Below are 25,327 nucleotides of genomic sequence, written 5' to 3' on the forward strand. Positions count from 1 at the left end.
GTCAGGCACTTAACCGACTGAGCCACCCAGGCGTCCCCAAACCTTTTAAATTAGTATTTTTTTGAGTCTCTAAAGTAATTCTGATGTGTGTATTTTCTTGTCTTTTAGACAGAAGGCTTTTGTCTTAAAGATGATATCATTTGAAAATCTGTGCTTAACTAGCTGGGCATATATGTGTAAGAGCAAAACTTATCAAGTCCAAAATAAAGTCTTACTTGTTTATATCCTGATTCCAGAAAAGATTTGAAGAGGCTTATAGGAAGTAACTAAAACAGTGAAATAGGAAGAAATAAGGACCAAGAACAAATCAGAGCAGAATGTCATTACCAAGAAAAAGTAACCCAAATGCAAGTCATGAAACCCTTTCAAAACTATTCTGGGCTTAGTTTTGAGCCCCAGCAGCTGAAGCAAAGAGAAACATGGTCTGTTACTGTCTAACTGGGGGATTGGGGGTGTCATTTCCTCAGAGGAAAACCCTTAATACCTCTTGCTTGTCAGTGGCCCTTCATGGAAGTCAGGTATGATTAGTCTCCTGGGCCGTCCCTCTGCCCTTCACAAACCCTCTGAATCAGGTTCTGTGTTATCCCCATGGTACAAGTGGCCGAGTTGTAGTGACTTTCTCTAGGCCCCGTTGGGAGTCCTGGAGGAGCCTGCTGTCTAGCTTCACAGCCCAAGCTCATAACCATAGCACTGAGGTGCCTCCCGTGCCCGGGATGAGGGGCAGGAGATGGAGGGCGGTATGCCTGGATTGAGTATAGGCTGTAGGGCACTTGTGCCTCACCCAGCAGGTTCTCTGTCCTGAACTATTTTCCTAATTGAAAGACAGATTTGTGGGGGAAGCTTCTGGAGGTGGAGGATGGGAGCTGGACTCAAGCATTGCCACTAGGGGGCGACATAACCCCATCTGTGGCTGGTCGGCCAGAAAACCGCTCGGTGCCTGAGGCCTGGCGGATTTGGAAGAGGAGGAACCCACTGCAGGCTTGAGTCGGTTCCTTTTAGATGCAAAATTGCCTGTGAATCAGGCTCTGGGCTGTTCCTTGAGGCTCTCAGGAAAAGACTGAACCTGACCTGAAACCTGTTAGTTCTGATTTTCAGACTCCCCTTCTGCCTGTCTTTCCCTCTGCATGTGGGCATATCGCACACAAGCATGGAAAACGTTTCTCAAAGTGTGTGTTCATTCCTACTCCCCTTTTTGTGTCCTTTCATTTCACATGGCACAGTGGGGAGGAGGAGGGAGGTGGACCGGGCGGGGGGGGGGGGGGGCTCTAGTGCAATTGGTAAGTTTCCTGCTGGAGGACCCCTCTGAACAGGTCCTCTAACCTTGGCTTTACATCGGAACTCCTTCCGGAGCTTTTAGAAATACCCATGTGTGGGTTTTACCCTGATCTATTCTGATTTCATTGGCCTGGGGCGCACCCTGAGCATGAGGAGTTTTAAGGGTTGTCCCAGCGATTGTCGCGTGTAGACAAGGGTGAGAAAGACTGTTCTAACACTCGAACGTTCTACACAAGATGAGGCTGTTCCCCACGAACTTCCCTGAAGTCCCCTGCCACACCAGGGGAACCACTGCCGTGACCAGCTGGGATGGGCTTGGGGAGGGTGGAAGCTTAATTCTCCCATGTGGGTGGGGGAGGGGCCACATCCTTCCTGGCCAGTCTACACGCGCAGACACACACCCCCACTGACTGATGCCTCTGTGTCTGCTGAATAAAGCACTGTAGTGTGACAGGCCAGCCTCATCGCCACCTCTGGTGCACTGCTCAGCCCTCCCCCCGCCCCCCTCCCCACTTCATCCTCCTTGGACTGCTGGGCCTGAGAACATCCCATACTCTTGCACACATCTGCACCTGTGCACAAGATGTTTCCTCCCGGGTGTGCCACAGACACCCCCATAACCCGGGTCACCTCCAGGAAGCCTGCCCCCCCCCATACCTCTGGCGTCGCGTTCCCTGGGGAACAATGGTCGCTTACGTGTGTCTCCGCTACACAGGGACTTCGTGAATCCTGTGCATGTAACAGGCGTTCGGTAGCTATTGGGGTCGATGGCCTGCAGGAGGGCACTTGAACCCAGCCCATGCAGGTAACAGACTTCTGAGAAATGGGTACAATTGTTCAGCAAAGCTTTTGTGGCCAGGCTAGGAGGAAGCCAGAAGGTTCAAGGCCACTGATGCCACCAGCCGTGTGCTATGGCTGAAGTAACAGGAGAAGAGACATGGGACTTCGTGAGGAAAAATGCACCAACAAGGACCGTTTGGGAAGAGATTAGTAGGGTGACTAGTTCATCCTGGCCTTAAAACTGGAAGTCCTGGGGCCCCTGGGTGGCTCAGTCAGTAGAGCTTCCAACTCTTGATTTCGGCTCAGGTCATGATCTCACAGTTCGTGGGATCAAACCCTTGTGTTGGGCTTCGCGCTGGCAGTGCGAGACTGCTTGGGATTCTCTCTTTCTCCCTCTCTCTCTGCCCCTCCACTGCTTGCACAGTCGTGCTCTGTCTCACGTGCGCACGTGCAATTAAAACAAGCTGAAAGTTCTGACTCCTCTTCAGGCTGGAGTCAATGAGGATGGTTGGCCATCCTAGTGAAGGGTGCCTTCAGCAGCTAAGACAGTCCTGACAAATGCAGACAGAGTACCCAGGAATAGGGCACTGGGACCTTGGAGGCTGGCCTCTGACCTAGCGACTCCACAAGTGGGGGCTCCTCGGCCCCCCTCCCCGTCTCCTGGGATGCCTCCTGGAGAGCTGACCTGGCCCTCCCAGCTCCTCAGTCTGGGGGATCTTGCCCCCAGAGCTTCTGAGCTGCTTGATCTGGGGCGTGGCCTGGGTCTCAGTATCTGTGTGAATTTTCCATGCGAGTCTCCTGTGCTGCCAGGGTTGAGACCACTGCCCCAGCGCCTCCTAGGTGTGGTTGGTTGCTGTTCTCATCTAACTGGAAAGACAGGAACTCACAGGAAGCAACCAGAGGACAAAATGACCTGCAGAATCCAGGTTAAGGGACAAGAGTCTAGAGAGCCTGTCACAGTGGGCTAACTAGGAGCTGCTTTCGGGGAGAGTGAGGTGGGGGCCTCAGGAGCTGGAGAGGCCACGCAGGGCACTGGTAATGAATTCTGACCAGCATTCAGGTGCCGAGAGGGGCTGACAGGGCTGATGTGCCTTTGTGTGCTTGACTCACAGCTCCCAGCAAAAGTGCTGCTCACAGACCCGGGAAGCCTGAGGTGGGGCTGAATGGCTGGTGGGTAGTAAGTCATCAGAGACGAACGGTGTGCACTGTGCAGACGGGAGGCCACCCGCTCCCTCCCTTCCCTGTCCAACCAGGACTGTGGATTCCTCATTCTTTGCCCCCAGGACCGCGGGGGCAGGGCCCACCCACCCTCTGGCCCTGTTCTTGGCATGCATGCCCCACTAAGAGTGTCTTGTGCCCAGGGTGTGGTGCGGGGACGGAGAAAGGGTATCCGGGGGCTGGGCCTCTGTAGGAGGGAAGAAGAATCACCACCGCCCCTCAGACCTCTCCATATCCGTGTGAATACCAAAAGGCAAAACCCTGAACCCACCTGAGGGTTGTCCACGTTCTTGTTGCTGTATGCAAAGCGTGGGTGTAAAGTCAGTGTCCATGAGGATTCTTCCAGGAAACCATTTCTTCCTTCCCCCACTACTCCTTTGGCAGAGGGCAGCCTCTCTCACCGCAGCCCAGGGGCTCTGGGGGACTCTTGGAAAGCAGCCTCCAGAGCTGAATTCCAGAATGGAAGTCACGGCTGCCTCCTTGGATGCAAAAACACCTTGGAATAAATGTTCTCAGGTCGCCCTCAGAACATTGGAGGGAACAGCACTTAATTAAAGATGTAGAAGGCCTAAGACATTCACTTAAGGGAAAAAAAGAAAGAGCTCAGTCCTAGTATTGTACCCTCTTAACGTGAGAAGTCAATTTAATAATGACAAGAGATGTCATGGGGCAGTGATAGGTGCCAAGCAAGTGGGGTAGACACCAGAGACCAAGTTCAGAGGACTGAGTTCATCCAGATGGGGAGTTAGGGGCGTGTGCACTTTCTGGGGCTGTGGTACTGACTGGCCTTCCTGGGGGAGATCAGGGAGGGGAGCGCCCTTTTCAGCTGGCTGGGTTTGGGTGTCCTGTGGAAAGAGTGGGGAGGTACTGGGGGGAAGCAGGAAAGGGGATGATGGAGGAAGGTCAGGAGGCGCTGGTGTGAGCGCCATGTAGGGACCCCTAGCTGTCGTCCTGCGACCAGAAATGTCAGAAGGAGCCCTGATCGTGCCCTGGACTCTGGACCCAGGAGCCCCTGCCCAGTGAAGAGGGGTGCACGCTCCTAAGTGAACAGGGGTGTGTGTTCCTAAGGCAGCCTCACCATGAGGGGTTGGTGTAAGTCTGCTGGGGACTCTGGGTGGCCAGTCTCAGGAGCCCCCAGCCACCTGGGCTCCCCCTTGACCTGGCAAAACTACCGGATGGACTGGTGGGGCTGTCTGACTGGGGGGCTGGCGCTGCCGCGTTCCCTAAGAGCCCCCCTCCTCTCCCCTCCCCCCCCCCCCCAGCTCATCGCTTGGTGCTGACCTGCAAAGGAGGCCCAGGGGAGAAGCTGTCAGTCTGGGGCAAGGTACGGACAAGCTCATCTCTGCTGAGAGGGCAGGGACCCCAGACGCGATCTTCTGAGAGGCAATACGGTGTGGTGGGGAGGGTGGGGTGCAGATGCCAGGCGTGGCTGACAATCTTGGCTTTTCCACTCTTAGCAAGGGTAACCTAGGGCCTAGTCGTGCTCACCCGTCTCTGGGTGTGTATGATGGGAGTAATGATAATACCTGATGGTGGTTCATATGCCCACACTTGGAACCTTGCCGGCCAGTGGAAGTGATTTGTAAGGAGGCAGAAGAGCTTAAGTGATGAAATCAGACGGTCCTGGGTATGCAGCTGGGCCCCATCCCTTACTAATGGTGGGACCCCGCGCAAGTCACGTGAACCAAAGCCTCTGTTCTCTTACCTTCCAGGGGTAAATGGTGCCCATCTCACAGGCCGGCTGGGAGCCTGGGAACACTGCAGTGTATATAAAGTGCCCGCTGCACAGGCTGGGACATAGAAAGACAGTGGCTTGTCTTTGGTGCCATTAATCAGCCTTGCTGAGTCTGGGCCCTCCTTCGACGTGATGTGGTGGTGAGGCAGGGATCTGACACCCCCGAAGAAAGTACCTCCAGTTGCCCTGGTTTTGTGAATAGGTATAACATTGTGGACATGATATTGAGTTTGGTATCAGAAGACCTGAATTCAAATCCCCACTTTATTACTTACTAGTGCTCACCACCACCCCCCTTCCTCCCGCCTCCCCCCCCCCCCCCCCCCGCCATCTCTTTCTCCGCCTCAGTATCCTCACGTGTGAAGTAGGGATGGTAATAATGACCTTCCTCAGAATCGCAGCGAGGACAAAACGACCAGACACGTGCACCAGCGAGGATGCTCCGGATAGCGGGAACCGGCAGCCCCAATTCCAACCAGCCAAGCAGTAAGAACTTGCAGAGCTGGGACAGGCTGCGAGGTTGATTGATTCAGGGCTCCGTGCCCTCGGGCATCAAGGGCAGGCTTGGGACTGTCTCGGTGCCCTGAGGACAGTGGGACTCTGGGGAAGGGATGTAAGAGAGGGGAGAGGGATGGTTAAGAGGTCAGACTGGGATTGCTGCCTGCTACAGTTCATTCATTTATTCACTCAATAAACGCTCCTTGAGCCCCCACTGTGTACCCGTCATGGGCTGGGCCCTGGAGTGCAACACGAGTTAAGGAGGCCCCACCTGCATTAGTGACCTGTTGTCGTGTAACCAGTCATCAGGACACAGGGGCTTAAAACAACAATACTCTGTTGTTACACCTCCTGGTTTCTAACGGTCTGGACTTAGGACAGGGCATGGCTGGGATGGGTCACCTCTGCTCCATGATGCTAGAGCCTCAGCCAGAAGATTCCACGGCCGGGGAGGAGAATCATCTGGAGATTCACTCCCATGTCTGGTGCTTGATGTGCGCTGCGCTCCTTAGCTGGGGCTGTCTACTGGAACGTCTACACAAGCCTTCCTCGCAGCCTCATGTTCCAAGAGTGAGTGGCCCGAGAGAGAGAGCCAGGTGGGAGCTGCATCCTTTCTGTGGCCAAGCCTTGGAAGTCACAGGACATCTTTCTGCAGTCTCAAGCCTCCCCCCCACTCCCCCGCAGTGTGTCATCCGTCAGCCAGAGTGTGACGAAAGAGCAGGTGGGGTGGGATAAACCCATGTGTGTGGCCATCTCAGGGAAGCACAGTCGGCCACACTCCCCTTGAACAACGCGCCCATCTAGCTCACAACAGTAAAATACTCAAACTCTGTCACCATAGGTACCAGGTAGCATCTACTCGCCGGGGGAAGCAATGGCACCGAATCCCTGGATGAGTCCGATTTGACCAGGTGCAGCTTGGGAGGAAGGTCTCCGAGGGAACAGTGTGAGCAAAGGGGTGTGCCCTAGTGGGGGCAGGGCTCGGGCTTGGGCTTGAAGGCCAGGTACGGGGTATCTGAAAGCAAGTTCATTACTCTCTGCCCTGCTCCGTTCCCCACCCCTCTGCACACGAGAACGTCCCTCTGTGTGCTCAGACGCCCCTGAGCTCGGGGGCAGGATGGCCCTGAGCAGCAGAGGCTGGCAGGATGGGGGCCGCCCCGGCATCTTGCCTGTCTCAGACCCTGTGCGGCAGCCTGGGAAAGTCCTGGGCTTGTCTCTGGGGGCGGGGGTGGGGATGGGGGACGGGTACCCTGTGCCACAGCAGGTCAGTTCAGTGGGCTGACACTTGGGGCTGAGATGAAAACGTCGGGTTCCAAAGCCCAGAACAGGGGCAAAGTGGAGCTGGAAGGGGTCCCTAGGGACCACCACGGCTGACCTCAGGGAAAGTGACTTGCCAAGGATCATTCAGCCAGTTGGTAATGGTCGGTCTGGAATCAGAGTGGAGGTCACCTACTCCCGGGCCAGTGTCCCGCCATTCCTGCTGCCTGTGGGCCACCTCCCCGGGCCATCTTGGCCTGGTGCTAGTTTGTGGCCCTCAGCCCAACTACAATCCCCTGGCCTGGCACTGTCCCATATTCTCGCCAGGCACAGCTAACTCGGGTGGCAGGAGCCATACCAAAGGCTTTTCGGATTTGAGGGCCTCTCCCGAGCCCCTCAGATACTGACATGAACTGGCACACACATTGCCGGCTTGTGATGTCCCTTAGGGGACGCAGACGGCGATGGACAGAGCCCATGACCATGGCTGGAATGGTGGGTTCCAGAGCGAAACCTGGCGGTAGGTGTCATTCTCCCCGTTACCCACTGAACTATATCTCATCCATCCAGAGTCAGTTTCTATGGCAACAGCAGAGTCCTTACCCATCATTTTCATCTGTAAAGATCCACCCCAGCTGCCTGAGGCCGGGCTCCCTGCCCAGCTGCACAGCGGGCCCAGCTCCGCATCCCAGGTGTAATGGTGAATCGGCAGCCTGACAGCCGGGACCTCCTGGGAGGTGTCTGGTAACCGGCATAGCCCTTGAAAATGACCGCATAATCACTTCTTAACCGGGTTAGGAACTTGCTCCCAGTGGCCCCCTCTTGCTTCTGCGTCAGAGTCACCTCCCTCTTCTCCTCTGGAGCTTAGCATCGGAGACTTTCTCCATTCCCCTCTGCGCAGCCTCCAGAGCAAGATAATGCTAATCGAGGCTGCTCCGAAGCCAGCCGCTAACCCGCTAACCCGGGGGAGAGGGGAGCCTCCAGTCTGTGCGACCCGGGTACACTCAGGGTGTGGTCCGCGCACCCCACCCGCCAGCCCTGTTCTCGGCCTCGGCGGGGTGCTTCCCCCTCTAACCACCACCACCTTGACAACCCAGCTCCAAGCCCACGCCTGCCAGGAAGTCTTCCTTTCTACACCGTTTTCCTCTGCATCCCCTCTGCATGCCTGTATTTGGTTTCTGCAACATAACTTTGTATATATTGTTTCAGGGACGGGGAGATTCCTGAACCATTTTTCCCCCCCTGTATGAAGCTATTTTTTGGTATATTTTCTGTACCGGAAAATTCTCGTAGTGGGTGGACCATGTTTATCTGCTCAGCATCCCACCTTTGGACTACAAGCCCTTAGCCCCTTTGCTGGTAACATAATCTCTTTCCTGTGTGACACCTGTTCCACGGGCTTCAGCCAGAGCTGCCTCCTCCAACAGGGGACGCACCTGAAACAGGCCTGGTCAATCCGAGGACTCTGTCCTTGTGCTTGGTTCGGGGATGACCACATGACCATGCAGAGCCAGTCAGAATCTTCCATGGTATTCTCATAGACGCTGCTGGTCCCCTGACCACTGTCCATTCTCCCTTTCGTTCTCACTAACAGAAGCATAATTTTGTTAATCTAGCAGGAAGCCCAATTAAAAATACTTGACCTCTCTCAGGGCGCCCGAGTGACCCGGTTGGTTAAGCATCCGACTTTGGCTCAGGTCATGATCTCACAGTTTGTGAGTTCAAGCCCCGAGTCAGGCCCTGGGCTAACAGCTCAGAGCCTGGGGATTCTGTGTCTACCTCTCTCTCTGCCCCTCCCCCACTTGCACACTCACGCTCGCTCGCTCTCTCTCGCAAAAATAACCATTAAATTTTTTTTTTAAATATCTCTCCAGACTTTCTTTCTGCTAGAAGTGGTCATATCACCCAGTTCTCATCCATAAGATATGGGGAGAAGTTGCTGGGTGGATCTTCTGGAAAAGGATTTCAAAAGGAACCGACCCAGCTGGTATGGCCCCCTTTAGTAGAAATCCTAAGGGATCAGTGTCTCTATGAGATGAAGACATCTTCTGCTGGAGGTCTTTCTTCCTGCTGTGTGGAGAGGCTGCCTGAGAATGAAACCCTCCAAGAGATGGGGGCTGGAGGGCGGACAGAGAAGAAGACAGTATCAGCTAGGGCCCCGGATTGAGCCACGCCTGAAGCCTCAGAATTTCCTAATTTGGGGAGCCAATAATCCCATTTCTACGTAAGCAGATTCACATTGAATTTCGGTCTGTGTCGGTGAAGGAGCCCCAAAGGAAACTGCATAAGACCCACACCACGTCTGTGTCTCTGCTCTCCCCTCCCCAGCTACCCACAGTATGAGATGTTAGGTGCAGAGCTGGCCCACCGCGAATAGACTTTGAGCCCCTCAAATCCTTTTCTCGACCAGAGTCAAATAAGAGCTTGAAAGCACTTAATATCTGAACTAGATGATATCAGGAACAGACTCTCCAGTTTTTATGGCCGGCTCCACCCAAGCTCACCTTGGAGGCACTGCATGGTGTGGCGTCCCTTCAGCACTCACCTCTTCCAGGAAGCCTTCCAAACCAGCCCTTGACTCCATCATCCTTCCTACCTTTCTGATTACTTCCTTTCATTAGCCCTTGGGTCCAGCTGTACTCGGTCAGATGTATCATTTGAGCAGAGCTCAGACAAGAAAAGAGGGTCTGGACCGCAACCCTGCAGAGATGGAGAGTGGAGGGAAGAGGGGGAAGTGCAGTTAGCAGGAGGGTGCGTCTCCGCCTCCAGGGAAAAACCGAAGAACAGCCCCTAAGATTAGTCCTGGATCAGCAGCCCTTACAGTATTCTAATTCAGATCCTGTCTCCTCCTGTGCAGCAATACAAACAGAAATCTTCTCCCCACATAAGGCCAGAATTCCGCCTTACAAGCTTTCTTATTTCCCCTGTTTCTTAACTGTTGTGTAATGATGGATCCTTTATTGGGAAGCTGGTCAAATCCGAGTAGGGGCTGAGGGGGCGGCCATGTGTGGACTGTCTCATGGCCCCCGTGGGTGGCAGTCAGCTATATAGCCGATAGTATCGCGGGAACAGGATGGCACCGTCCTGCTGTCTTCCAACATGCTGCAGTGTCCTTGTACTGTCTCGCCCCCATCCCTACGCTGAAGCCTTTTAAACAAGCCAGCTCAGTAAGGAGCAGATGTACATGAAGGAGTCAGGGAGCCATTCATTCTGGAAGGACAGATAACCTGGGGAAAGGCAGTGGGAGTGAGGTGGGTGAGGCTCCCCTCGGGGAACCACTGAGAGCTGCTTACTCGCAAGGAACCACTGAGAGCTGACGGCGTAGGTGGGGAGGGGGAGGGCAGAGAGGACGTTAAGGGTCCCTTGGTTTGGTGGGAGAGGAGGGATTTGACGGGAGCCCCTGAATGCAAATTGAGTCTGTATTTGGTAGAAGAGGCAATGCGGAGACGAGGGCAGATCTTGGCTAGGAAAGAGACATGATAAAAATAGCGCTAATGATCCCATCATCTGCGTGTGGGAGGATGAGCGCTCAGGGGAAACGGAGGCGAGGTGCGAGGCCAGGGTTCCACACCGGGGATCAGTGTGCATGGTGACATTTACGGAAGCTGGATGGAGTTGAGGTCTGCGTGAGCGACCCCTCAACTTGTAGACGGGCTTTGTCTCTTGGAGGAAGGTGCTGGGAGCTCTGGCTCTGTTCCCCGTGCAGGGACTGGTGGCTTTGGAGATCGGCTGCCACCAAATGTCGCTGGATCTGGGCCCACCCCATGCAGCCCACAGAGTGCAGGTCTCCTTGTCCTCAGGTGTCCAGGACTTTCCATTGGCAGTGACTGCCCAGGGGGCCTCAGGGAGGACGGAAATGGGAAGCAGGCTGCGAAGAAGCTTTGGCCCAGGCAAACCAAACCCCTCCTTCGCAGGGCAAAGCAGAGAGGTGAAGAGCCTTTAACCTCACCATTTTGCAAGCATCCGTATCACACAACAAATGAGGGAGACGGGACACATTTGCGCAATAACTCGAGGCAGAGTCTCCATGGCAACAATTACCCAAAAATCCACCGCTGACAGTTGCAACAGCGGGAGCTAGCCAAGAAGACTCTGGGGGTGGGAGGCATGCGTGGGGCTCAGAGGACGGCTTCCTTTTATTCTTAAACTGAAGGAAGTGCTGACGGCAGGCACCGAGGCATCTCAGAGCCTAAGCCAAGAACAATTGGAAGCTGAAGCTGGAAGGAGCCTCCAAGATGAGCCACTCTGAGGCCTGAACCACCCCAGGAGGATGTGCTGGCTCCGGGGTGGCGACTGGGCCACCAGGGCATTGCCCTTCCCCCACTCACTCCTGGGGGACAGGAGTTCTCCCCGCCTCCAGTGGTCTTGGGATGGGGACATGGGAGGGACCCAACTTTCTAGGAAGCCAAAGGCTCTGGGGAGTTTGAGTTTGCCTCAAGACTGAGTCCAGTCCTTAAAAACCTCACGCTTGATACGGGTTGGGAGAACCCAGCTCTAGCCACTCAGCCAGACCCCCACCCCGACTTGCTGTATGGCCCTTCAGCTCCCCAGACAGTGAAATGTGCCGCCGACTTTGAAGAGCTGTTCCGAGGCTGTGTAGGTAGCGTGACACGGGAACTGCTTTACCGAAGTAAAGCCCAATGCAAAGATAAGACAGGTCTGTAGGGCCGTGCAGGGCAGCCTGGCACAATTAGCTGTGGCACTCAAGGCTCTCCTCCTCAGGCAGAGACAGGTCCCAGGACAAGTGAGTCAGTGTCAAGAATGCAAGGAGGGACCTAGAGTGTGGCCGGAGAGGGATACGAGGAGGATGGTGGGAAGGTGGGGCAGTGACTTAGCAGAAGCATCGTCTGCTTTCCTACCAGTAGACAGATGGACAGACTGAATGACAGAGGAAACTCAGAGGAAGACAGCAGAGCATACAACCTCCAATGTTTACATTTTTCAATTTTTAATCAATTAAAAAAATTTTTTTTAAAGAAGTTTGGCTCAAAGGGAACAGTATTCTGCTCTCTTTTTAGAAAAAGCTGAATCCACCCCCCCCCCCACCCCCACCTCTTTTCTACATTTCTTTCCCCGTGCTCCAGAGTCGTTGACTATTTTCAGCCTCTGTAGCTCAGGCTGCATGAAAAACTCTAGAGAAAGGAGAGGTTTTTCATCATCTCCTTTAGAAAAGAGGCAATTTGTCTATCTTTAGAACAAATGGAAAGACTCTGCTGGGTCTCACCTGCATTTGGAAGTGAAACTTTGTGACCAACTCCTGTGCGTGGCAAACCCCTTCCGGTGAGTTTGGTGAGAAGGGATTAAGCTAGAGCATCTCGAGCACTTTTCCTGTTCCAGCCTCCCCCCTGTGCCATCCCACCCTCCACCCCAAACCTTTTCCCTTCCCTTTTTCTCCCCCTAACCATGGAAAGTCCTCCCAGCCCTGGATGTCCTCAGAAGCCATTGTTTTCCACTCTCCCTTCTGAACTGAGCAGGGAAGAGAGAGATACAGGAGTGAGGCCACATCAAGAAGACTGGCTGCGTCCTCAGGCAGGAGCCCCCAGGGCAGGATGCAGAGGGATCGCTATGGTCCAGGCTTCGGAAGAGTCCAGAAGCTCAGCTGGGTCAGGACACTCGAAAGAGGCCAGCCTCTTAGGACTGACCAAACTCAGTGATGAACCACCAGAAAGCGCTTCCTAAATTCGGAACGGAAGGAATGAAGGATGTCTGTTCAGTCACTTAGGCTACACATGCTCACTGTTCTGGGGACACATGGCCGGGTGTCAGGAGACTGACGAAGCCAACACGGAGATGGGAAGATCACTTGAAGGACAGAAACCAGAGCAAGGAGGCCGCAGTCCTGAGGGCTGCAGTATGCAGTCACCTCCTCAGTGGCCCAGAAAGCTTGGCTCTCCCTTTCATTCATTCCTTCACTCATTCAGCAGATATTTGTGGCATATCTACTATGCAGGTCCTACCTAGGGACGGCGGACACAGTAGCGGGAGGGAAAAAGGCAGGTGTGGAACTGTGCGCGGGACACTGTTAAGAGAATGCAGAGACAAGCCACGGATTGGGAGGAAATATTTGCAAATCACGTATCTGCCAAAGGACTATAACTATCGTATGTAATGGATTCTCAAAACTCAGCAATGAGAAAACAACCCCACTTAAAAAATGAGCAGGGGCACTTGGATGGCTCAATTGAGTGTCCCACTCCAGCTCAGGTCACGATCTCACGGTTCATGAGTTCGAGCCCCACATCGGGCTCGCCGCTGCCAGTGCAGAGTCTGCTTCAAATCCTCTGTCCTTCTCTCTCTCTCTCTCTGACCCTCCCCTACTCATGCTCAGTCTCTCAAATAGGAATAAACATTTATTTTTTAAAAATGAGCAAAAGACACTTCACCAGGGAAGAGATACAGATGGTAAAGAAACTCCTGAAAAGCTGTTCAACATCATCATTCACTAGGAAATACAAATTGAACCCACAATGAGATACCATTACCCACGTGGAAAGGCACACATACAAATGACACACACACACACACACACACACCTGACAATACCAACTACTAGTGAGGGTATGGAGTCACTAGAACACCCATACATTGCTGACAGGAATGCAAAACGTAATCGCTGCCGTGGAAAACAGTTCGGCAGTATTTTTATAGAGCTAATCATACACTTTCCGTGTGACTCAACAAAGCTCCTCCAAGGTATTTTCCAAAGAGAAATTAAGACTCTTGTTTGCACGTACACACAAAAACCGTGTGTGAATATTCATGTTGGCTTTATTCGTAGTCACCAAAAACTGATTCAGCCCATATGTCCTTCAGCCGAAGACAGACGAAAATAAAAATTAAATGAAAAAAAAAGAACGGTGATACATCCATATGACGGAATGCCGCTCAGCAACAAAAAGGAATGAACGGTCGACACTTGCAGCAACCTGGATGTATTAGGCTAAGTGCAAGGAGCCAGACTGAAAAGGCTACATGTTGTATGATCCCACTTATCTGATATTCTGGAAAAGAAAAACCACAGGGACGAAGAACAAATCAGTACTTGTCACAGGCTAAGGGAAGGAAGGGGATTTGACTACAGAGTGGGAGCATGAAGAAGCTTGTTTGGTAGAACTGTATCTTGATTATGTTGCTGATTACACAACCCTGAACATTTGTTCAAGACTCATACTACTGTCCATATCCCCCCCCCCAAAAAAAGGTGAATTGTACTGAATGTAAATTTAAAAATAAAACATACAGGGGCACCTGGGTGGCTCAGTTGGGTTGAGCCTCGGATTCTTGATCTCAGCTCAGGTCTTGATCTCAGGGTCGTGAGTTCAAGCCCTGCACTGGGCTCCATGCTGGGCATGAAGTCTGCCTAAAAATAAATTACTTAAAATAAATTTAAAAACTAAATAAAAATTTAAATAATAATAATAAATAAGTAAATATATTTATAGGGGCTCCTGGGTGGCTCAGTCAGTTAAGCGTCTGACTCTTGACTTTGGCTCAGGTAATGATCTCATGGTTCATGAGTTCAAGCCCCACGTCAGGCTGTGTGCTGTCAGCACAGAGCCTGCTTGGGATTCTCTCTCTTCCTCTGTCTCTCCCTCTGTCCCTCCTTCTGTCCCCTCCTCTGTCTCTCTCTCCCCTCCTCCCCTGCTGGCTCGCTCTCTCTCTCTCTCTCTCTCTCTCTAATAAATGAATTTTAAAAACATGAAAATATACCAGTAAAAATATTCTATTTTTAAAATCCAGCTGTATTGTATGTGCCTCACATATCGACAGGGAAAACTTGCAAGGAAAAGGTTTTCAAAAAGATACACGAAGAAAATATTAACCAAAATAAAGCTGGTATAGAAATATTAATACCCACAAAAGGTACAGCTTCCATTTAATACTTAGTATGCAGAGTCCTGTCCGAGGCCTCTGGGGGGATATGGGAGAAAAAAACTTGATACCCATTCCAGGGGACTATAGTTCGGGAGGTGTCCACATGACTCTAAATTATATGGGCAACAAATAATTTTTAGTAATTCTGTGCAAACCCAGAAAGAAGTGGTACTTCTAAAGAAGAGACAAGGGAGTGAAGAATACTTGGAATTCTGATTGTAAAAATCATTTATTGATCAATGTAGCCATTTGTTTCCAAAGACACCTGCCAGTGAACCATGCCTCCAGTATTCATGGCCTTGCATAGTCTGTCCTCCCACAATGCATCTGGACTGGCTCTGTGAGTCATATTAATAAATATGATGTGGCAGAGAAGAAAATACCCCAATTCTGAGCCTAAGCCTTATGAAGGCTTGGCAACTGTGCTTCTGAGCTTTGGGGACAAAAGCTGGGCACTAGACAGATGACCTCTAGATGGCTGCAGTTCTTGATGACAGAAGATCTGCCCAGCTGGCCGACAGTCTCCCAGTCAACCCACAGAACCATGAAGACATAATAAAGTGGTTATTGTTTCAAAGCTCAAATTTTTGGAGCTAGTTAGTTATAGATAGATAACCAAAACAATCACTTCTGAGGTGTGCCAGACATCGTGTTTGCTAATCATTTTCATAAATGATGTTATTTAATCCGTTCAACAAATACTTAGAGATATGTGTCATTAACCCCCATTTTACAAATGAAGAAACTGAAGTTTGGAAAGAATGTCTTACAACTAAGAATGAGCAGAAGCAGGGCTTGAATCCAGGGCCCTTCTTGATGTGGACTCGACATTCCCAACCATCACATTACATGGCCAAGTGGGGAAGTCGAAGGCTGAAAAACACAAAACATTTTGGAGTGAATCACGATGTCTCCCCTAGTGTGAGCTCTTTATTTATTTATTTATTTATTTATTTATTTACTTATTTACTTACTTAATTATTAAAAAAAAATTTTAATGTTTATTTTTGAGAGAGACAGAGACAGAATGCAAGTGGGTTAGGGGCAGAGAGAGAGAGAGGGAGACACAGAATCTGAAGCAGGCTCCAGACTCTGAGCTGTCAGCACAGAGTCCAACGCGGGGCTGAAACCCACGAGCTGTGAGATCATGACCTGAGCCAAAGTTGGACGCTCAACCGACTGAGCCACCCAGGTGCCCCTAGTGTGAGCTCCTTTTAAGCTTTCCCCTCATTGTCTTTTTCATCCTGGACTACTGAGAAGTGAAGAAGATTCTGGAAAGATGATCAATAAGTAGGCGGATGGTATAAATTGGAGATTTTATTATAGTTTTGACACATTTCATAACAAGGACTAATCATCATCCTCGGCGTTCAGTTGTCATTTGAGAAAATGTAAACGCCACATCTGCTCACTGCCTGCCTTTTCTTCCAGACAAAAGAACACATGTTCCTAACAAGGGAGTGTATTTTCTTCCTCACCCTCAGTCACCACTAGAGAAGCCTGAGCTTTGAGACAGGTGAGGAATGACCTCTTCTTTATAGGCTCTCCTCTCCCCCACAGCCCAGGCAAGCTTCCAGAACCACTCTGGGCCCTCCAGGTTTTAGAGATCATCTTGGTCCCCACCTCAGGTTCATAGATGAGAAAACAAAGGTCCAAACAAGGAGGTGTGGCTTCATCAAAAATATACTGAGAGCTGGCTGTGGCAGGGTCAGGCTAGGACCACATCTCCAGGTTCCTTTTCCAGTGCTCTCTGAAGCCCAAGACCCTCTGGAGTCTCCTCTCTAGCTGCAAGCAAGCCCTAGACTCCTGATGGAGGTGACCTGAGTCTAGAAGTCTGGAAGAGTGCTGAGAACAGCCAGCTCTTTTGAGCCCAAGACCTCAGCAGCCAAATGTTCAGCACCATAGACAGCTCCACCAGGCTATTTACTTGGGAAGCTCTTTGCCCTATGAGGAAGTGTCAAGGGAGAGAAAGAGAAAATTATTGGAATGATTTTGGAGAGAATCTAGTCCACCTCCCTCACTTCGCACGGGAGGAAACCCAGGAAATGATTAGTCCAAGATCACACGGCAAGTCAGTACGAAGCTAGAGAGGAGGCCCAGTAGCCCATCTCACACCTCTTCAGGGCCCACATGACTTACTAGTGGCACAGCCAGAGCTTGAATCAAGGTCTCCAAAATCTACATCTCTTGTCTTTGGGGATGGCAAGGAACGAAAAGAAAAAAAGAAGTAAAAAGAAACTGAAAGAGCACCCGGCCCTGATGGGAAGGCCTGTGATTTGGCCTCTAACTTCAAGTCCTGGACAGGAGCTTCCTACTTCCCTAAGGTGATGTGGCCTTTTAGAAACAATCTAGTTACCACGGCAACCTCATCCCAGGTTTCATCTCCATGGCAATTCACTTTTTTCACCCGTCTGGTAAGTCCACATGTGATTGCCCATATGTACATTGCAGAAAAATTAATATACGATCACATTTTTAGAAGTGCAATATCTCATTATCCCAGGCTGCAATCAGGAACATAAGGCAGGATCCAGGGTAGACAGAGTCTGTGGCATCAAAGACCCAGAGCAGTCTTTGGGGGCCTCTCAGCCTTCTCACTACCATCGCGAACCTTTCCTCATCTTTCCAGATCAGCACACCTTAAGCTCGCCCTGGGTATAAAAAAGTTCTCCCTTTCCGTATCCTCCCTGGTGTCCTGCCCATGACACAACCTCAGAGTGGCCTGGGACAGGAAGGAGGCTGATCCTTCTGACCGCAACCTCTGCGGGACCCAGGAAGGCCTCCTCCTGCTTGCTTTGGCCCTGCATCTCAGTTGAGGGCATCCCTGTTTCCGCCTTTTGTGACAGACCACGTTGCATGCCTGAACTGCGGACTGTGGGCACCTTCTTCAATACGACCTAATCGGCCAACTACTGTTTAGGAAGTCGCCATCATTTCTAGTCCACTGAGGGCACCCTTCCTATTTTCCAGCAACGCTATGGATTTTCTTTACTGTCAGTCCTGATGTTCGTAATGATGTAGAGCCGGCTGGAGTATTCTGTCTACCATTTCGACCTAACCCTCTCCTTCTCTCTCTACTTTATTTTTTATAATAACAGTTTTCGCCGTATGGCCTGTCAAATGATGGTGCTGGGTTGTTTCTCTCGCCCTCATCTTCTTCATCATCCGTAATAGTCCCTTTCATGCACGGGGCGTTGCCCTCACATGTGCAGCGGAGAAAAGGGAGAAGTGCTCACAAAAATATTCCTGCAACATCCCAAACAACAAAACAGAAAAATCAAGGCATGCTCTCATTTCCAAAGCTCGATGAAAATTATGAAATGTACCAGTTATTCACCTTCCAAATACCTTTTGAGCTCAGATAGACCTGAATCTGATTCTACCAATGATTAGCTGTGGTCTTAAATGAGTGATCTAAGCAATCTGAGCCTTGCTTTCTCAAAGATGACAGCAATATCTGCCCTGCAGAGATTATTAGATATGGGCTATAGAAAAATCAGAAGGGATTATGAGATAAAATAGGAAAACTGCTTCACACCATTTCTGGCATGTGAAAGATCTTCTCTAAATGGCAAGTATGCTTATTAGCACCTAAAAGGGGAATCATTCCCGTGAAAATTTTATTTGTCTCTGACTAAGGAGAACGCCCACCCTTCTCCTCGTGTTTGATTTGATCACATATCCTTGGTTCCTATGATGAGTGCGGCCCCTTGAAAGCAGGGGGCTGTGTCCTCAGCTCAACAAAGGTTTGTGATATTCCTAAACTAAATAAGGCACCATGGCGAGTGCTGTAGAAAATACATACACAGGGAAAAAAGCTCTGGTCCTCAGGGACAATGCAGTGAAGGAGACAGACATGAACACCAGAGTCCATAACGCAAGGCAGAGAGAGGCCCATGCCATCCACCTTGGCAGTGTGCCTGGTGGTCAGGAGTGGGAGCTCAGAAACCAGTCTGCCTGAATTCGGGATCCCAGCTCCACTTACTGGTGGTACAACCTCAGACTAGTCTCTTACCCTGAGGCTGGGCCTCAGTTTCCTCAAATGTAAAATGAGGATGCTACTAGAAGCCACCTCTTAGGACAGTTAATATATGAACAGAACACATAGAAGGGCTCAGTAAACATTACTGTTATGTAGATATACGAAGATATGTGATAGAAGCGATCAAAATTCTGTTTCATGGATAAGGCTGCACTTGAGCTTGACCTTTTGGAGAATGAGCAGTTATAAGAGACAACGGAGGGGAAGAAAAGCTTTTGAGGGAAGCAGAGCACCGGGAGCCGCGGAGTGTGAACTCTGTAGCATCTTCAGAGTGGAGACTGGGGGCCAGATCACCGGAGCCGAGAGAGAAATGCCGTGAAAGGGGCTGGCACAGAGGTTTAGGACAGCCCTTGCGAGGTCAACCAGCACCAGCATGATACTCGCAACCAGTTATCCAACACCTCCCGTGGGCAGAGCACCGCGCCCAGCTCAGCCATCGTTGTCTCCTGGAATTTTCTCAACAAACACAGGAAGCAGGCTTTATGATCCCAATTTGACAGATGAACAGTGTGACTCAGAACACTTCATTAACTTGCTGCTGGTTCTGTAAAGCCTAAACTCATTCCCCTCCCTTCGCCTGCTCCCCGACACCAGCGCCCCTGCACGGATGGTCACACGGGTCTTCAGGACACAGGTGGCAAGCAGGGACTACATAAGACCGAAACACCAAGGGCTTTCTCTTGGGATCAGCGCCACCTGACGGGTCACTGAACAAGGAAGGGCCTCCTGATTCTGAAGCCTGTTTCCACCTGCAGATGTTCTGCTGCTGTTGGTCTGGGGGGTGCGATATGAGCAGCAGGGCTTTGAAAGCTCAGCCGGGTAATTCTCACGAGCTGTCAAGTTGGAAATCATGGGTCCAAGGGGAGGGCTTGCACCAAAAGCATTGCTGCTGACGCCTGGCCCTTGCTGTGGCTCTCCAGACCTGCTCCAATGGCTCTGTACTGGGCCTCTCCTGCAGCAGGGAGCGGGGCCATGGTGCAGGCCTCCACGGCTGGGCCTCCCTTCAGCCCTCCACTGCTCTGGGTCCCTCTTCCTGTCCCAAGTCTTTCCTCCTCATTGCCCTTCCCAGGTCCCCAGAGCCTTCTTATGGCCCAAACTTCCCCTTCCCCATGAGGGACCAATCTGGCTGCCCTCCTGGAAAGGACTCAAGACCCCCAAATTGATCCCATTTCCCTCCTTGATCCTGGCCAGAGCACCACCCTCATTTTCCCCTCTGTGGGGCCCACACAGAGCAAGGCAGGGAGACTGGCTGGTTTCAGCAGGAGGGACTGATGGCATTTCTTTCCCTCCCTCTCCCGTTCCACAGTAGGGGTGAAGCTTTGGGAAGCAGAGAGAGGGGTAGAGCCCAGGGCCCGGTTTTGAGGAAAGGTCGCCCTTCCAGGGAGGCCTGGGCCTGGTGTGGTGGAAACCAGACAGCAGAGTCCACGTGGGGAGGGGAGGAAGCCCCCTCGAGGCTGGTAACTGCTTTTTCTTCGAAGCCCAGCCATAATCACCCTCAATGTTGTTACGGTAACAGGACCTGGAACAGGAAAGGAACCCCAGCAAGAAGGTGAGGGTTGCAGGTAAGATCCCTGGAAGCCTTGCTGAACTTCACCTTTGGAGCGCATGTCTGTCAGCCTGGCCCAGCTCAGCAGGAAACCAGCAGTTTGCACAGCATGACCCGCAGTGATGGAGGCTGTCCCCTGCCTGGGTGGCTGTGGCGTCAACATCCGGGTCCCATGTCCTGGGCTTTCTGCCCAAGCTTTCCCCTGCCAGACAGGCCCCAGGAGAAACGCAGGTTCACAGCCAGCCTGCAAGCTCCCATCAGAACCCTGTACCCCCAAATAGATTTCGTCTAAATAGATTTGCTGGTACCCGCCCCCCCCAAAATAGAGGTCATCATCAGTAAAAGGTAAAGTGGGAATAATGCTAGAATAATGCTGCCCCAAAGGGTTGGTATGAGGATGAATTTAGATAATGCCCTTAAAGTGAGCAGCATAAATAAATAAATAAATAAATAAATAAATAAATGTAGGTTACCATCGTCGTAATCTGGTTTGTGGAATACAGTGCCCTTTTGGGTGCAAAGGAAGATTCAAGGCTCTGGTGTCCGAGGGTGTCTCTGCGTCAGAAGCTGTCCATTGGCCTGCCCGGCTGGGCCAGCCTAGGTGTGGATAGCTCCAGGGGTACCAGTCCCCCGGTGATGTGGTCTTTGACTCCTCCATGATGGTAGGACACACGTAAAGCCAGACGATCGTCTTATAGGAGCTGGTTTCCTGACTCTTGCTTATTTTTTTTTTTCCTCAGCATTCCAGAGTGTTCCCCATGGATTAAACTCTCCATTTCTACGCACTGGAGTTACAGATTCCTCTGAGTTTGGAGGCATATGGCGGCAAGAGTAAGCAGGTGCTTCCTCAGGGCACTTCCCCAGTGGCCATGCCAGAGGCCTAGATGCTTGCCTGGCCTCTGGAGTTCAGGGATCTGGACATCCCGCATATCCCTCGTGACCTTGAGTAACAAGAGAGAATCATGAGCTGCACTCAAGGGATGCTATTCAGAAATCCTTCTAAAGTCCTTTGTATAAAATGTGTGTGTGCACGTGCACACATACCTTTTGCCCCAAATTGGAATGCTGGACGTGGGCTATTTTTGTGGGTATCCACAACCATCACGCTTCCTTCTTTCCCTCTGAAACCCCCCTTAATGCTCAAGGCTGCTCTTGGTCTGCTGCTGAGTCGGGGTCTGGGGAGGTTCAGGGAGGGTGACTCCCGGCAGCCAGCCGAGCACGGCTGTGCCAAGTGGGCTCCAACAAACAAGTGGGAAAGTGAGTAGGTGTTGTGATGTGAGCCCTCCCTCCTGTCCTCCATTCCAGGGGCCATCTTGCTAGTGAGAGCACCCGACCCCAGAAATTGCATCCCTTGGGACACCCGGCGGGGGCAGGGGGGGCTCAGTCTGGTTGAACATCCAACTCTGGATTTCCACTCAGGTCACGATCCCAGGGTCATGGGATCAAGCCCCGCGTTGAGCTCTGTGCTGAGCATGGAGCCTACTTAAGATTCTTGGGGCGCCTGGGTGGCTCAGTCGGTTAGGCGTCTGACTTCAGCTCAGGTCACGATCTCGCGGTCTGTGAGTTCGAGCCCCGCGTCGGGCTCTGGGCTGATGGCTCAGAGCCTGGAGCCTGCTTCCAATTCTGTGTCTCCCTCTCTCTCTGCCCCTCCCCCGTTCATGCTCTGTCTCTCTCTGTCTCAAAAATAAATAAACATTAAAAAAAAAAGAAAAAAAAAAGATTCTCTCTCTCTGGGCTGGCATGTCACCTCCCCCACCCTTTAGGTACAGGTGTGACCTTGAGCCCCTTGCCTAACCTCCTTGGGCCTCAGATTCACCACCAGTGAAAGGTAAAGTAGGGATAATGCTAATATCTGCCTCAAAGGATTGTTATGAGGACGAAATTGAATAATGCCCAGTTTTAGCCCTTCCCCAGATCAGACGCTTGCAGACAGTGGAGCCACGCACTCGCCCTTGGCCGATGAGTGGCATCTTTCTAGCCCGTTAACACCGCTTTACTCTAATTCTGCATCTCCAAGAGGTGCCTGGGTTCTGGGCAACGGGGTATCTCAAAATGGGGGACTGAAAATTCCCTGAATACAGCTGCATATGGAGGTCATTTTCTGCATTTTAAATGTCCTGGGTCCTCTGCGCCACAAAGCCCTCTCCCCCACCCTTGCAACCCCCCCCCCCCCCCCCCCCCCCCCCGGCAGCAAGGGCATTTCTTCTCACTACTCCTGCTCCACACTACAAGGACGGTGTCCAAGCAAGCCCTTAGATGGGGCTTTGGCCTTGTAATTTACCTAGATCTAGCGCCCCACCAACCCCCCGATTAACTTTTTATTCACTGTTCTGATATATTAATTTTGCTTTTCTTCCCTTTTGCAGGTAAGTCACTGATTTTTCTTTTTTTTTTTCCCCTCACGGAATAGATTCCAATTTCCCAAAGATTTCAATAATCTCCCCAGCTGTCTGGCCACCCCGCAGGACCTGCCATTCCCCTCCAGGACTACGGCCTCCTGGCCTCCTCCAAGTGGGGTCTCAAGAGCCCCCCACCTACCCCCCACGGCTCCGCAGTCAGGCGGCCAACCCGCCTGTGAGGTACACAGCGCACCCCACCCCGCCCCAGCCAACACACCTTACACTTACACACACACTCCGTGAAGAGTTGCGAATGGGAAGCCGCCGGAAGCCCGACGGCAGCAGGTTTATTACCACGGTTCTTTTCAAATGCAAAATCCGGCCCACGAGCTCAGGGATTCGGATTCCTCAACTTGCCCCACCCCGCAACTCACCAGCACGCGGACGCGTCTACGTACGCACAAAACTCCCCCGCACGTGACCTCAGCCCCACGCAGCCTCCCACGACCTCTCCCACCCCGCCACGCTGAGGCGCACACTGGACCGAGCCGGGTGTGGAAGTCCCTTCCCGCGCCCACCGCCTCGAGTCTCACGGTGTCCCCGGGCCGGGGCGCCCCGAGGCCCGTCGCTGTTCCTCGGGCGGCCCTCCAGGCGGCGGCGGCAGAGCCCGGGAGGGGCACGCGGGTCCCGGTCTCCCTTCTCGTCCGCTTGCGGCCGGGCTGGCGGGGACGGGCCGAGGCGGCCTCAGTACAGCCCCAGGATGGCGGCGCCCACGTCCTTGGAGGGCCGGCGCTCCTCCACCAGAAAGTTGATCATACTCTCCGACTTGATGAGCAGGTTGCAGCCCAGGAAGAACACGCCGAAGACCACGGTGAGCGACAGCACGCAGAGCACAGCGATCTGCGCCACGCGCGACACCCACAGGCTGCGCTCGTCGGGCGTCAGCCCCGCGGGGACCCCGTCGGTGGCGGCCAGCGGCGCGCCCCCGGGGCAGCAGCCCAGCCACGTGCCCAGCCACGTGCCCAGCCCGTGGCTGCGGTTCCCCAGGGTGGCCCCGCCGCCGCCGCCCAAGCCGCCCGCCGCCTCCAGGCCGCTGTGGTTCAGGAAGGTCGCGTTCATCGCGACTCGGCGCCCGGGGTCTCGGCGCGCCGGCCGGGGCGCGCGGGGAGGCTGGCCGGCGCCCGCGCTCCCGGAGATGCTGGGGTCCAGCCGCGGGCGGGGAGAGGGGAAGGCGGGAGGCCGCCCGCGCGCCGGCACCCCTCGGGCCGCCTGGCCCTGGGCACCGGGTGGGAAGCGGCGGCCCGGAGGAACGAGCAACAGGCTGCGCGGGAGCTGGAGCCGGAGAGCCGAGCGCGGGTCGCGGTTGCCTGCTGCGCGGCTCGCCGGCCCCGCCGCCCCTCCCCTAGCAACGGCCCCGCCCCCTCCCGCCTCCTTCCTGCTCCCCCCCCCCCTCGCGGCGCCCCCCCCCCCCCCCCCCCCGGAGTCCTCTGGGTCCGAGAAGCGGGCAGCCCCGCCCCGGGGGCAGTGGCGGAGGGTTTCGGGCTGGGAAATCTCCCCGAGGCGCCCCATTCCGGGAATCGGTGCTCGTGGCGGTTCATCTCCTCCTGAAGTCGGCCCTAAATTTCTGCTCCGCTCTTTGGCTCCCAGTAAAACCTTCCTGGACATCAGAGAAGTAGCTCTCACCCCCGGCGTTGGCTGCCCTCTCCTCTCTCCCTTCTCCATTGGGGCGGTGGCGCTGGGTCCGAGCGGTCCCGCCACGCCCCTACCCCGCTCCTCGCTGCTGTCCCCAGGCTGAAAGCTGTGGCTGCGGGGCGTGCTGTCTTCGTCCTTCCCACCCCACCCCCATCCTGCCCCATTTGATTTTTTGTTTTTAATTCAAAAAGAAGTTATTGAGGTCTCCCTCCCCCCCCCCCCCCCCGGTTCCTTTTGGCAAAAAACGCACCATTGCAAACTAGAAAGTATGGATTAGCAAAATGAAAAAAAATCGAAAACCTCAAAATCCTACCCCCCCAGAGTGTCGACGTTACCACCTTGGTACAAAATCTGGGCTTTTTTTCTTTGCGAGTCTCCATACATTTATTCAAATAGAGATGCATTGTTTTGCCATTTAATTGTGTATCTTTTCGTAGTGATAAATATTCGTCTACAACAGTGGTTCTGAATATTCTGGAGGACTTATTATGTCGGGGTTGGGAGCCCCAGAATGTGCATTACTAATACGCTCACAGGTGATGTTCATGCTGCTTCCGGGTCCTGCTTTGAGAACTACTGATCTGTAATACAATTTTTAGTGAAGGAATGGTGTTTCAAGGGTAGAGACTACTACCATGTATTTAAGGAAGATGTTTATTTTTGGATATTTTAGTTGGCCCCCTTTTTTTGCATCAGAACCAATATTACCATAAAGAGCCTGTATCAAAGTGTATGCAAAAACTATTTTTTTCTTGATTTTTTGAACAATGGACCCACAGAATCCAAAGATTACATCCTACCAAATTGCTCTGCAGAAATGAACCAGTTTACACTGCAGCCCTATGGGGAAGGCGGGGGGCATTGCCCCCGATCCTGGTTATTGTCATTATTTTCATAATCTTTGCCTGTGTTTATGGGATGTGGGATGGGTTTCTCATCCTTGTATAATTTGCATTCTTTGAGCTGTGGAGAAGGAAGGAAAGCATCTAGGAGTCTTTGAGTCCAGGCAGAAGATCCTGTGGGAGGCTTAGATTCCGCTGGTGGTGGCGGAGGGAAAGACCTGAGGATGG

The 25,327-nt window shown here is 52.6% G+C and overlaps 2 protein-coding genes across 2 annotated transcripts in view; one reads left to right on the plus strand and one right to left on the minus strand.

The window, feature by feature from the left end:
- The window catches only part of LOC128774181 (lysozyme-like protein 6), a 61,497-nt gene that overhangs the window by 9,233 nt on the left and 26,937 nt on the right, over positions 1 to 25,327 (plus strand). The window lies entirely within an intron of this gene.
- On the minus strand, positions 14,849 to 23,970 carry RPRML (reprimo like). The gene is made up of 3 exons (XM_019437487.2): positions 23,000 to 23,970; positions 20,700 to 21,167; positions 14,849 to 15,511 (listed from the first exon to the last, which is right to left on the minus strand). The coding sequence occupies exon 1, from the start codon at positions 23,682 to 23,684 to the stop codon at positions 23,310 to 23,312; it is 375 nt and encodes a 124-aa protein (XP_019293032.2). The 5' UTR covers positions 23,685 to 23,970; the 3' UTR covers positions 14,849 to 15,511; positions 20,700 to 21,167; positions 23,000 to 23,309.

This window comes from Panthera pardus, unplaced genomic scaffold (assembly GCF_024362965.1).
Source record: "Panthera pardus isolate Hobbes unplaced genomic scaffold, ASM2436296v1 HiC_scaffold_3, whole genome shotgun sequence".
NCBI lineage: Eukaryota > Metazoa > Chordata > Mammalia > Carnivora > Felidae > Panthera > Panthera pardus.